The sequence below is a fragment of the Eucyclogobius newberryi genome, unplaced genomic scaffold (genome assembly GCF_026437365.1).
Source record: "Eucyclogobius newberryi isolate DKJ021-1_F unplaced genomic scaffold, fEucNew1.0.hap1 SCAF_21, whole genome shotgun sequence".
NCBI lineage: Eukaryota > Metazoa > Chordata > Actinopteri > Gobiiformes > Gobiidae > Eucyclogobius > Eucyclogobius newberryi.
Genome location: NW_027315846.1, coordinates 5537678 through 5551926, shown reverse-complemented (window position 1 = coordinate 5551926; position 14249 = coordinate 5537678). Strand labels below are relative to the sequence as shown.

General features: G+C 39.6%; 1 protein-coding gene across 1 annotated transcript in view; it reads right to left on the bottom strand.

Moving 5' to 3' along the window:
• Positions 1 to 6251: 6251 nt before the first annotated feature.
• ccdc88c (coiled-coil domain containing 88C) overlaps positions 6252 to 14249 on the bottom strand; it is a 71371-nt gene continuing 63373 nt past the window's right edge. The window contains exons 28-31 of the mRNA XM_072458149.1: positions 13346 to 13441; positions 12488 to 12607; positions 11578 to 11813; positions 6252 to 7161 (exon numbers count right to left, since the gene is read on the bottom strand). Of these exons, the coding sequence (XP_072314250.1) occupies positions 6415 to 7161; positions 11578 to 11813; positions 12488 to 12607; positions 13346 to 13441 (1199 nt within the window). The 3' untranslated portion in view covers positions 6252 to 6414. The remainder of the gene's footprint in view (positions 7162 to 11577; positions 11814 to 12487; positions 12608 to 13345; positions 13442 to 14249) is intronic.

Here is a 14249-nt window from a genome sequence, read left to right as displayed (position 1 = left end):
ATGATGGAGGATGATGATGGATGATGACTGATGATGGAGAAGGATGATGGAGGAGGATGATGATGATGGATGATGACTGATGATGGAGGATGATGGATGATGATGGAGGATGATGATGGATGATGACTGATGATGGAGGAGGATGATGATGATGGATGATGACTGATGATGATGGAGGATGATGGATGATGGAGGATGATGATGGATGATGACTGATGATGGAGAAGGATGATGATGATGGAGGATGATGATGGATGATGACTGATGATGGAGAAGGATGATGGAGGAGGATGATGATGATGGATGATGACTGATGATGGAGGATGATGGACGATGATGATGGATGATGACTGATGATGATGGAGGAGGATGATGATGATGAGGGATGATGATGGAGGATGACAATGGATGATGACTGATGATGATGGAGGAGGATGATGACTGATGATGATGGAGGAGGATGATGATGGATGATGACTGATGATGGAGGAGGATGATGACTGATGATGATGGAGGAGGATGATGATGGAGGAGGATGATGGAGGAAGATGGATGATGACTGATGATGATGGAGGAGGATGATGATGGATATGAGGATGAATGATGATGGATGATGATTGTTCATTTTATGTCTTACTTTCTGGTCCGTTTGCTTTTATATGTATGCCAAATAATAATTAAAACAAAAATATGTCAGCAGCAGTAACTTAAAAAACTAAATAAAAATCAATTTTAATTATTCTTGCAAAGCCCCAAAACACAATAGAAAAATCTGTTAAAATATCATACAGTTCAATGCTCATTTCTCTGATTAAACTCCCACCCTCAGTTTCTACATTTAGAGTCTTTATTGTTCAAAATGTCAGTGACTTGATTTCTCAGAGCGATTCTAACAAGTGCAAATCTAATTACAAGCTCCTTTGAGTAAAAAAACTCAAATAGACCATGATTAATTTCAGTGCAAACATCAAGCTACGACTGCACTTGGCACTTTTACATTTGGCGTTTTTGGAACAATAAGGCCTGTCAAGAGAGTTTAAAAAGGAAAAACATGCAAGATGAGATAATATTGTTTTCACCAGAAAGGTTAGTGCCGCTTTTAGTGTCATAAAATGGTGAAAAAGTGTCTGAACATTATGAAAACGTGTCTGAAAAATAAGAAAAAGTGTCAGAAAATTATGAAAAAGTGTCTGAAAATGATGAAAAAGTCTGAAAATGATAAAAAAGTATCTGAAAACAGTGAAAAATTGTCTGAAAATGAAGAAAAGGTGTCTGAAAACGATGAAAAAGTGTCTGAAAATGATGAAAAAACCCACTCAAAGTCATACATCTTTATTACCAAAAAGCTCTTAGGTTGCAATATCAGTCTTCTACCATTTCAAACTAGTCGCCTTTTAAAAATTTTCACAATTACAGTATCACAGGGTCAAAAGTTTTGACGTTGGGTTTTTTCACGATGACTTCCGCTTTCACTCGCCGCAGATTTTGAAATAGTTTAGCCTTTTCTCAACGTCATTTAAGGCCAAAGCAGGAACAGGAAACTCGCTTTAGACGCGTTCGTGTGGAAATAGATACTTGTGGTTTATACATTTTAGACGACGTAATGCGAGCGCTGCAAAAACTCACCTCTTTGACGCATTAAAATGACTTAAACTCAGCACATTTACACAGAGTTTTATCGCTCTTACTCGACCATAAACGCCAATTCCAAGTCATTTTAACTCGTTTAGAGATTTGTTTGTGCAGAAAAGTGTCAACGTGAAAATTTACATGAAAAGCAGCGCTAACGGTGACAACGCGAAGAATTTTAATCTTCAAATAACTTCTACAAGCGTCGCTACAGTGACATCACCTTTTATTTTAAGCAGTTTCACAAAAAGAAAATGGATGTTTTTGGTCTTTTTGGTGTCGCGAAAAGTCCAGTTGTGACACTACTCAACGTTACAATGTTAAATAATTATTTCTGTTGCATAATTGAAATGTGCCGTTGCTCCACAAACGAACAACATGTTTCTCAACGACGGATACACGGCAAAACAATGGAAAATGGAGGAAATATGAATAATTATGACTAGTTTGCATTTATTTGCTCGTTAAACTCGGACTTTTTACATGTTTTTTAACAGAAGTTGAACAGTGATGTTTAGGACACGTGAATGGTACGATCCTGGAGTAATGTTGAAGTAAAAAGTACCGTATTTTCCACACTATAAGCGAAACGAAACGTGTAGCACACAAAATCGCTTCGAGGTCATTAACCACAACCAGAATTAATCCATATACAAGTCCACTATAATACATATATAAAGGCGCACTGTCGTTTTTGGAGACAATTAAAGGCTTTTAAGTGCGCCTTATAGTGCAGAAAATACGGTATAATCAATTGGAAAATATGAGGGCAGCAAGATGAATCGCAATTGTTTAAACAACCACAAAAGTGCAGTAATTTATGACGCAAAAAAACAAAATATCTGCATAAAACCTGCCTCGTGTAGTTCAGAGCTGTGCAAACCTCTGAAACACACGCGACAGTCGGTACTTTTTGTCCATTTGCGTTAACGTGAACTCAAAACGCAAATCTGATCCGAGCGTAAATGGCAGTTCTTTTCCCCAAAGCGTGCAGCCTTTTGCCGTGTATCATCCAGTGTCGACTCTTCATTGTGAAAATGGAGCGGAAACAACTCCCATTTAACCAATTATATACAAAAGAAAACAGACTCTTTACTTTTTCACCTCCTTCTGTAAAAACACACGAGTTCAAAATACTTAGCAGTTTTGACTAGTTTAACATTCAATCATTCATTATATCTAGATTATTTAACTTTTAATATACATTTTTCTTACGAGCTAATAGGGTGACTTTATTTTTTTGTTATGTCGAGTGCAATTTTCGCTAAAAATAGACAAATTAAATACATTTAGCTGCAAGAAAACCTCCAACAAACCATGATCTAAAGAGAAATGATTCTAAACTAGTCAAAACAACATTCATACTTTGGTAACGCTGCAGTTCAGAGGCGACATATTAAAAGCTAACTTGCAGTAAGAGGTGTACTATGTAGTTACTCCGCTCTTTGTTAGAGGTTATAAACTTTCATTCATACTTTTAGCATCATACGGGGAAAAACAATAACAATTATAACGATTGCCACTTGATTATTGTTTAATTTGTGGTTCCAAACATAAAGTGTAGTGATATGTGAAGTCATTTGAATTCAAACAGTGTGCCTTTTTTCATTTTCTACAGTGTATACGCTCCTGTCTCCTAACTCCGCCTCCCTTCGCTTCAGTGCGTCCAGTGAGTTAATAAGTTATGCGTTATATATGAAGCTCTAGTTCAGGGGTGGGCAATTATTTTCCTCCCAGGGCCATATTCCAATCCAGGCCAGAAGCGGAGGGCCGGCCTGCCATCATTGGTGTGAAAAAAAATAATCCCAAAAATTAAATATCAAATAAAATATCCCTTTTCTGTCAAATATAGGCAATTGAATCTATTATTTAACTCATTTTACGTCATATTTATCAAGGATACAAGTGCAGACAGATGCCTGAGGGCAAAAAAGGAAGAAAAAAAAAATTATATTTTTTTAATATTACTTGGACAAGCTTGGCGGGCCGGATGTGGCCCGCGGGCCGTAGTTTGCCCACCCCTGCTCTAGGGGCTTAAAGTGCCCCCTACAGGTCGGACCACTTATTGACCTAAAGTTATGTTAAAGTTTTATACATTTAAAATTTTGCTTAAAATGATACAAATGTTATCACAGAATAGCACATTTTTTTGGTTTATAATTTCACTTCCTGGTTGTAATTGATGACATCACAGTAGGAAATTACCCAGCAAACACTGGGCCAAAACTCATTAATGTCAAAAAAAAAAATTGACAAATTGAAATATAAAACTGACTTTATTTTGTTGAATTAATATTTAGAGTCAAAAAAGTTTCCCTTGTGTGATGTCACTTCCTGTAATTTTCTACACATTTTTCAACGTTCTCTCCACAAATACCTGCTCGATTGGTGTAAAACTATAATTCATATGTACAACAGGTACAAATACAGTCAAAATTAAGCGATGGTAAAAACCTGTCATACGTCACTTTAAAACACCACTTCAAACGAGCCAAAGTTCACCAGGAACACGACATCATCGCCACCACCGACTTCCTAAACCAGAGTCGAGTCATCATACTTTTGGCAAAAATGAGTAACCATGACGACGACACAACCCCACCCCCCATCCAAATCCAACTGGTGCAGATAATTGTTTTTTGCAGCGCGGTTCGCCAAAACAAAACCTCTTCAAACACGTTTTTTTGATTGTTTCTGTTATGTTCGTGCGCTGTACTGGATTGACCCGTGGTTACGTTTCCAGTAAAGTGTCGCCGGGCAGTGTTGCATGCTGGGACAATAGCTAAAGCTGGCGTGTGAGGCTGTAATTTACCAGCGAGGAGGAGGTTCACAGCAAATCACACGTCTGTCTTTGCCAAGTCTCTTTCACTGGGGGGAAAAAGAGCCACGATTTAAAATGGTTTGAATTCAGAATCATAAGTAATTTCGCGGATTTATTTCAATATATTTCAGGTTCATTTCCAGGATTTTAAACCGCATTTTGACACTTGAAATAAGGTAAACAAAAAGGACAAATTTGACTCAATGGGTTGACTAAATATTGGTTTAAATGTGTAGTTGATGTCCGTTTGTATTTTTGTTTTGTATTTTGCGCTCTGGTTGTGTTCCCTTTGTTTTTGGATTTTTTGAAAAATGTAAAAAAGAAGAAAAATAACAATCAGATAATTTGGGAATATAATAATTTGTGTCAGCTTTATTTATTTTGTTCAACAAGTTGCTGGTTGCGGTCTGTTTGTTTTTTGTGACTTTTATTAAAAATAAAAAAAATAAAAAAAGAAGAAATAAGCTAAACAGACATATAATACTATTTTGTTGGAAATCCATTGAAACCATTAAGGCTGCAAACACTAATCACATAATTTGCCATAAGTTGTATTTATTTTATTGACTGCACCCCGAGAAACAAGCTATAAATATATTTAAAACAATCTTCGGGACCTTAAAAGAAACATTAATAAATCTGATTTCATGTCATTTTCCTTCTTTTTCCTCAATAGTCCCTTTTCTTTTTTACAGCGCCCCGACATCTACACTCTTCAATGCGATCGTTCCTTTTCATCTACCCGCCGAAACCACTCGTGTTTACGTCGCAGAGAAGGCGGAGCTGAGGAGGCGGAGCTGAGGAGGAGGAGGAAAAAAGCAAAGAAATCTTGTACATTCAGTGTTTGGTCGCAAGTCCATCTAGACCAGCTAAAGTCCAGAAAACCTTCAAGCGCTTGCCGTTTTCTCACAGCAGAAACGTATTTTCACGTTGAAATGACTCGATTTAGCAGTTTTGACTCGTCTAAATTGAGTACTTACTGTAAAAACGATGCTTTTACGGCAAAACTCAACGGAATTCGAGTCGTTTCAACCGGCTGGACATTGTTCTTTGCAGTGTTCTCATTGAACCAGGTGCATTTTCATTTTACTTCATCAAAAACATTTAAAAAGATATAGACACGCAACGGGAGGATGAGCCGCCGAAAGCTCCCGCCCGTAGACGTCGCCCGTTAGCAGAGTTCATAGCGTTCGTCGGTCCAAGAACCGTCGACGTCTTCGGTTCGTGTCGGATAAGGCCGTTTTAAAATATAATAAATTAGTGGTGTCCGTTCACTTCCAGCACGAGCACGTTTGCATTTAGTGTTGGGTTTTATCTCCACGTGGTACAAAGTTTATCTCCCAGAAGATTCCAGTTTTGATCCTCGTCACGGTCAAGTTGCCATTTCCAAAAAGTGAACATTTCTTATAAATAGCAAACTTTTGATGTAACGTTTAGTCAAAAATCTGGAAAAATGTCCACGTTTGATCCTTGCCGTTTGTGCGACTTCCTGTTGACAGAACTGAATTCACGCTGCGGCGCAATCCAAAAGCGTTGAGCGTATTTCTCCTCACGAAAACACTTGAAATTTAAGGACGTCCAATCGTTTTCAAACGTGTGCGACTTCATAGCGACAGAATTGACTTCACGTCGCGTTTTTTTCCCGGCACTGTCCGTTCGCTTTGTGGCCGATCTTTCGAGCGACGGATCAGCGCACGCCAACTGTTTCCAGAAGACATCGATCCGTTTTGTGGTTAAAAACGTCCCAGATCGTGCGCAGTTCCGTCGCTTCAGGATAAAACAACTTCAGACTTTTCTCCGAATCGCCTTTTCCCCAAAACGCACGGAAAGTTTGTGCAACTTTTAGCGACGGAACCGACTCGGCGTTGACAGTTTCTCGCGCGGTCCGAACGCGATCAACGTCAAAAGCTCAACAAACGTAACATTTCCGCGTATTTTCTGAAAGTGGTGAGGCGTTTGGAGTGTTAAACGCAGCCGTACTCGTACCACACGGTCTGGGGGTCGTCGTTGGGGTCGGGAGAGGCTGGCGTGCTTTTCGGCTGCTCGACGGAGCCGCATCGCGTCCGCTCGTCCTCCTTCTTCTGCGGCGCCTCACCTCCGCCTTGGTCCTCGTCCGGTCGCGTCGCGGTGACGGCTCTCACGGGCGTAACCATGGCGACCTCTCCCCTGTGACCGCCCGCGCCGCCCCGTGCCGTCGTCGCGGGCGTTGCCGTCGTCGCCGCTCGTCCCCTTTCCAAGTATCTGTCGGTTTGAAGGTTCAGCGACGACGAGTGGTGAATGGGCGTGTGCAGGAAGCTTGACTCCCCGTGATTGGTCGGCCCGGCGAGGCGCGCGGAGAGCGGGCGTTCCCTGGCGGCGCTCGCCCCTCCCCCCGGCCGCCTAACGACCACGTCCGCTTGGCCGGCGGATCCGTCGCTGGGCCGGAAGCCGTCGGGGCCGCTGGAGCGCAGCAGGTCGGCCGACGCCAAGCTGAAGGTCCTGCTCAGCGATTGGCCGTTCCTCTGGGTGACGGTCTGGCTCGAGGTGGGCGATTGGCCGACGGGGTGCCGGGGCAAGGGCTTCACGCTCTGCCCCGGCCTCTGACTGGACGACTGGACAGTGGGGGTGACGTAGCTGGTGGGCGTGGCTTGTTCTCGGCCGGAGGGAGTGGAGTGGGCGGGGCTTCGGGTGAAATAGTCGCTCATCAAGTCCTCGCGGCTTCCGGTCGACACCTGAAATGAAACCAAACATAGTTATAGTCTTTGTTTCCACATTTTCTTCACAGACGATTTAACGTTTAAGTTTGTTAGACTAAATAATATTTATTGCTTCGTAAATGATCTTCCTAAAACAAAATTATACTTTGAGGCAGTCAATGTTAATATATATTTTTTTATATATTGTGAAGAATTATTTATTATTATTATTATTATTATGAATAATGATTTATTATTATTTTTATTGTGAAGAATTATTTATTATTATTGTGAAGAATTATTATGTATTGTAATTTTTTGGGGGAAGTGCAGATTTCTTATAATAGAAATTATACAGATTCTTCAAAAATACCTCAATAAACCTTTTAATGAAATTATTACATTCATGTTAAATATTAGGGACTAAAAATTATTGAGGTATTTTCCGGACTATAAGTCGCACCAGCCAAAAAATGCATAATAGAGAAGAAAAAAACATATTTAAGTGTGAAAATAACAAATAATATGACGTATAAGTCACTCCGGAGTATAAGTATAGGGTTAGGGTCGCATCTCGGCCAAAACTATGTGCGACTTATAGTCCGGAAAATACGGTAAATGTAGTTCCCGTTTGCTTTAATCCCGTCAAACTTCTCCAATGCATTTTTAATCCAGAAACGTGCCACTTTATATTCCATAAATTCACAAGTTTACCAGTTTTTCTTTTAACAAATCCAGCAAACACAAAAATACCTGTTAAACAACACCAGCACCGACACTTTTTTAGAAATATTTTTGTTGTCACGGACCAGGACGTCTTCGCTTATCCATTCAAGGCAAACACTTTGAAGTCGGCGGCGTTACCGGCGTTAAGTCGCCATTCGTTTTAAACATCCCCGGATCACTCTGTCATGCAGGGCGTGAATCGGCTCTTTTATCTTCTGTAATAATAATCTTGCGCATTTTTAACGCGCTTCTCATGAAATGCGGAGGGCGTGGATGGTCCCGTGACAGCAAAAAAACAATCATAATTTTATCTTGATAACACACACAAAAAAGCCTTAATAAAATCTTGAAAAAAGCTAGAAACAGGTATTGTTATTCAGCTCTAGCGAGTAAATACATCTAAAATACACGAGTGGCGCTGGATTTGTCGTTAATGGATCTGCAAAAAACACACAGAGTCGACCTGATTTGTTGCGGGTCACGTCGAGGGCCAACGAGGAACGCTTTGAGGTGCGATGAGTAACGGGGCCTTCGCCGACTCGCGCCAAGAACGAGCGCAAAGTATGAAGTGAAAACCGGGGGAGGTCGGACTCTGTTTCCCGCAATATGACATCATTTATGGATCATTTATCATTTATGGATCGGCAGCAAAACAAGAGAGAGGTTTGAAGCGCTCGGCCCGTCACAGCTGCTACGACGTGTGCTTTGTGGTCCTAAACCTGCTGCCATGGCTCCGTCAGTGAGACCCAGGGCGGCTGTGGCTTCAAAAGTGAGTAGCTGGATTAAAGTGCCTCTGACGTGTTTTTACAATGTTCTAATTTTGACTGTATTTGGTGTGTTTGTATCTGTTGTACGTATACATTATAGTTTAAAACCAATCGAGCAGGTATTTGTGGAGAAAACGTTGAAAAAGATGTAGAAAATGACAGGAAGTGACATCACACTAGGGATGTAACTCATTTCAGTCAAAGTTTATGCAGAATTTACACAAAGAAACAACTTTTTTTGACCCTCTAAACATGAATTCAACAAAATAAAGTTGCTCTCATTTATTTTCATTTGTCAAATTAAAAAAAAGTGACTTAAGATGAGTTTTTGCCCGGTGTTTACTGGGTAACTTCCTAGTGTGATGTCATCAATTACAAACAGGAAGTGAAATTATAAACCTAAAAAATGTGCTATTCTAGGATACATTTTTGATAATTTTTTAGCTAAATTCCAAATACATATTTATCTGAATTGTATTTTAATTCAATGAGTCGTCCGACCTGCAGGGGGCGCTTTAATACCCGATAGTTTTAACTGGTCGATGGTCAGTTTGGGTCGTTTGAATCAAGTGTAAGAGGAAAAAGCGGTGTCGTTGGTGGTGCAGAGGTTCATAAAAGTAATATTTACAGCATTTTTTATTTGTTAAGAAAATACAGAAAAACAATCTGTTGTAGTTTCCACTCCGTTTTTGTTGTTCTATAAAAATAGCAAAAGAACAAATAAAAATAGCAAAAGAAAATGATCAATTGTGTTGAAAACCACGATAGATCAGTACAAGAAAAATAAATGTTTTGTCAAAAGCCCTCAGCGAGAACATTGAATTTTATGCCTTTAAATGATTTTGAGTTTTTAAGTACTTTAAGTTATTATTTCTGTTTATTTTGTGCTGTGTTTAACAAGGCCATGAAGAGGAGAACTTTTCTCATTGGGTTTTCCCTGTGTAAATAAATAAAATGAATGAATAAATATGAGCGTGTTGGCTGAAGATTTGGAAGTGAATCATGAGTTTTACATATAAATTCAGGGTTCAGAATAAGCGGTATTGCATCGCAAAATGCAACACAATTTCTCTCAAATGCGATGCATTCGTCAGAAAAAAGTGCTTTGAATCGCAGCTTTTGCGATACAAAAATGTGTGTTCAATTGTGTAACCAAAGCGTCTAAAAGTACTGATCACTCATCAATCGATCGTCAATAACGTCATGACACATGTAGGACGCTGTGTTGACGTGACGAGTCCCGCTGCTGTCACAGATCAAGTCTGAAAGTGGGAGGAGCCACGTGCAGTTAAGCGTCAGATTCGAACTTCCGAGGTCAATAGTTCCTAAACGCAAAAGTCTTTGCAGATCATTCACATGCCAAAATATTCATATTTACACTGCCAAGTGACACAACCTCGTTTTTTACAATCAGATGCGTATTTTGGGTGCAGCGAATTACATGGATCCGAATGCGCAGCCGGAGCCGAGACGAGTGCTTAGGGACCGTCATCAAATGTGCAGCCGAAGCGGAGACGAGAGTAATAGGGACCGTCATCAAGTAGAAAAACGAAAAATGGAATGGAACGTCAAATAGAGCGGTACAATTTGAATAACACAATAAATACACCATGATGGACGCCACAGCAACATTTATTTTTCCATCAGAAGCTTAATACCTTTTTTTGTGAGTGTAAAGACAATTAATATGTAAACGAGACTGACTTTGTGTTGATTAATTTGTTCAACAATTCATTTTATTTGCAAGTTTTATTTAAAGATTTTTAAAAAAAAAGTGTTTAAAAGTTAATTTGTTAAGAGTTTTCTTTAATAGAATGTTTACAAATACATTTAAATAAATGATAGTGTTATATCAATGGAAAATATTGATTGTTAGTCACTTTCGTGTTTTGCTATGCAAAATGAAATTGCTATACAAATTTAGAAAAATTTACGGATTTTTTAGCAGCACTGCTATACAAGAGAAAATCCTTAATCTGAGCCCTGAGATTATAATACTCTGTGCAGTTGTGGTCTTTTGAGTGCATTTTGTATCAATATGATCAAAGGATGGAATAGTCAGATATGTTGATTTATATTTTTCTTTCTATTCTTTATTAAGAATATAAGAGGTTTTGTCTATAATTGCCCCCCCCTACCTGTCTGACCTCCTCATCCCCCACCGCCCCACCCGAGCTCTCCGATCCTCCTCCTCTCTCACCCTGACTGCACCAACATCCCGACTCAAAACTTTTGGCGACAGAGCATTCTCCCGAACAGCACCCCGACTCTGGAACTCCCTCCCCCAACCTGTCCGCCACTCTCCCTCACTCACAACATTCAAATCCCGCCTAAAAACATACCTCTTCACCCAAGCCTATGACCTCCCCTACCCCCCTCTACCCCATTGCCTACACTTCTACCCCCTGTTACATCCCCATCTTTTTCTCTCTACTTCTTCTGTCTTGTTCATTTTATCTGTATATTAATGTGTATTGTACGTGTTGTCCCCCCTGTCTGTAAATACCCCCCCTTTTTTATATATGTTCAGCGTCTTTGGGTCACTGAAAAGCGCTATATAAATAAAAGTTATTATTATTATTATTATTATTATAAGAGTTTTGTTTATAAGAGCTTTTCTATCAAGAGTGTTTTTTTTTAAAGCTTTCTATAAGTTATAGGTTCTCTTACTTCTGTATCTACTGCGTTGCAACACCAAAATTTCCCCATTGTGTAGAAAAATAAAGGCTTATCTTATGTTGACAGCTTTTGCCACGCCCCCTTTTTTATTCAGTTGTCACGGCGCTGCAGGAGTGTCTTTGAGTGGAACTAGCGCAAATGAAGATAAACGCTACTCCAGGGACGCTCTTGATCAGGGAACAATGTTAGAACCTGGTTAAAAGGTCAAAAAGGTTCCTCTGAGGCCTTTAAAAGCTGCAGTAAAGTGTCATAAATGGTGTTTCGTGTCCTGCAGACTCACCACAGGAGGAGACTGGATGTTGCTCTCGTGTAGAAACTGCTCCAGCGTCACCATCTCGCTCCCGGGCGAGCCGTTGCGGCCCCTGGGCCGGGGGGCCCCTCGCTGCGGCTGGGCTTTCTGTGGCGCGTGCTCGTACGGGAGGGTGGAGCTACGGGACAGAGTCTGCTGCGATTGGGCCGCGCACACGACGTCGTCGCTGGAGAGGCTGGCCGAGCGCCCCTGGCGATCGGACGGGTCTGAACAGGGACAAACGAACACTTTAGTTTGATTTTAAGTAATTATACAAAACGGCTTCAGTTCTTTTGAATACTCGTGGACTTTGAGCGTTCACCATTACAATCTGGAGTAGCATTTTCTACAACTTAAACATAAAAAAACATATATATTGCTAGGACTGAAACTAGCGATTATATTTTCTATCAGTCAAACGATTGTTTCTATTGCACATCGAGACTTTTGAAATACATTATCAACAAAATAAAGGTTAAATCTAGTGACTGAACGCTTCTAAATAGAGAATATTTACAGATAAATTGTGTTAAGGCAGAATTTCAGAAGTGTTTTTCACATTTTGACTAAATAATGCCACTGTATTAGTTATAAAAATGTATTTTAATGTGTTTTGGAGTCTGTGTAGTCCAGACGACGATTACAAAAATCCAAATACGACAATTATTTTTATAGTCAACAATTCACAATTAAATGTTGCTGCTTTTATCTGTGTATTGAGGCGCCAACTCTTTATTTTTCAATTAGAACGTTTAGATATTGAAGTGTATGTCGCCCTCTACTGGCCAGAGTGGGCAGAGAAACATGTTGCTTTGACTTATTGACTGCACAGCTATTAATACATGACACCACCAGTTAGACACGTCGTCATGGAAACGATTTAAGCCTTGAAAAGTGGTACCTCTGCCGTTGACCGGAGAGTTGGAGCTGGACGTGTTGTGGCTGAAATCCGCCGCGCTGCCGTGGAAACCGAACACGGAGTCTGTCGAGGCGTGGCGCGAGTCGTCGTCGTACAGCGGACCTGGAGACGCACGGTGGACGGGTCATTAAGCACATCGAGTTATCAATGCAAAGAGAACACAAAGTAAAAGGTCCCGCATTATACCGTATATTTCGGACTATAAGTCGCACCAGCCAAAAAATGCATAATAGAGAAGAAAAAAACATATGTACTGTATTTTTCATAGTTTTGGCCGGGGTGCGACTTATACATACACTTGTATACTTATACTTCGGAGCGACTTATATGTGATATTTTTTTGTTATTTTCACACTTGCAACAGCATTTCATACTCCAGTGCGACTTATATGTTTTTTTTCTTCTCTATTATGCATTTTTTGGCTGGTGCCACTTATACTCTGGAAAATATGGTAGTAGTTTCTCAAAATACTTTTTCAAGTTGCAAATTTCAAATAATATCACATATAAGTCGCTCCGGAGTATAATAAGTATAAATATAAGTATAAGTAGCAACCTGGCCAAAACTATGAAAAAAGGTGCGACTTATAGTCCAGAAAATACGGTACTTTATCTGGGTTTTTAAAGTGAGAATCAACCAATCGATCGAATTGTAATTGTACAGTGTCTTTCCAACATCCGGAAGCTGCACAAGACGCTTCAAATAGGGGAATAAAAACAGTAGAAAGAGGATAATAAACTGAACTGAGGATTGAATTATGAATTATGTTCTGGTCCAAAAAGCAGATTTAGTCAAACAAATATGGGATTGTTAAAAGTCCATTGGGTGTAGATTGTAACCTCTGAGTCTGCGGGCGGGGCCTTGTCTGGAGCTGTTCAGAGCCACAGAAGGTGAGTGATGGTTGGGAGTGGAGCTCAGGGCTCTGTAGGCTGGACCTGGAACAAAAAACAAAAAGAATCATACATTTATTCAAAAGCAATAAACCGAGGTCTGAGAATCCAAAGGCCAGGGATGAATAACTTGACGGAGAAAGAAATATGAAGGATTTCAAATGGACCCTTCTCAAACAAATGAATATTACAAACTGCTGAAAGATTGACACATTTTCTCACTGATAAAATGTTGTAATTAAAGTCATGAGCCCGTTTTGCGCAGGGATTACGTGGTATTCTCATGATAAAAATCTAAAAGGTTATGAATGCTGAAAACCTCTGAAAAGGAAACACAAATGTTGATCCTTGCACTCGTAATTAGCATTTCAACAGCATCTGCATTAAATATTATGAATGCTGTGATTTAATTTGAAACGCAGCAATTGGTCAGGTCAAAGTTTTGTTCGTTTAGTCCGAGAATTATATATATATTTCTTTCTTTTAAAAAAAATTAAGATTCATAATAAACTCATTATTAACTAAATCGCAGTAAAGTAAGTTAAATTTAGCTAAACATTATTCCAGAATAGCACATGATTTAGGTTTATAATTGATGACATCACACTAGGAAATTACCCATCAAACACTGGGCCAAAAGTCATCTAATGTCACTTTTCTTTATTTGACCAATAAAAATATATGAGAGTGACTTTATTTTGTTGAATTAATGTTTAGAGAGTTAAAAAAGTTGTTTTTTTGTGTAAATTCTGCATAAACTTTGTCTGGAATGAGTGTCCCTGGTGTGATGTCACTTCCTGTCATTTTCTACAGATTTTTCAACATTTTCTCCACAAATATCTGCTCGATCAGT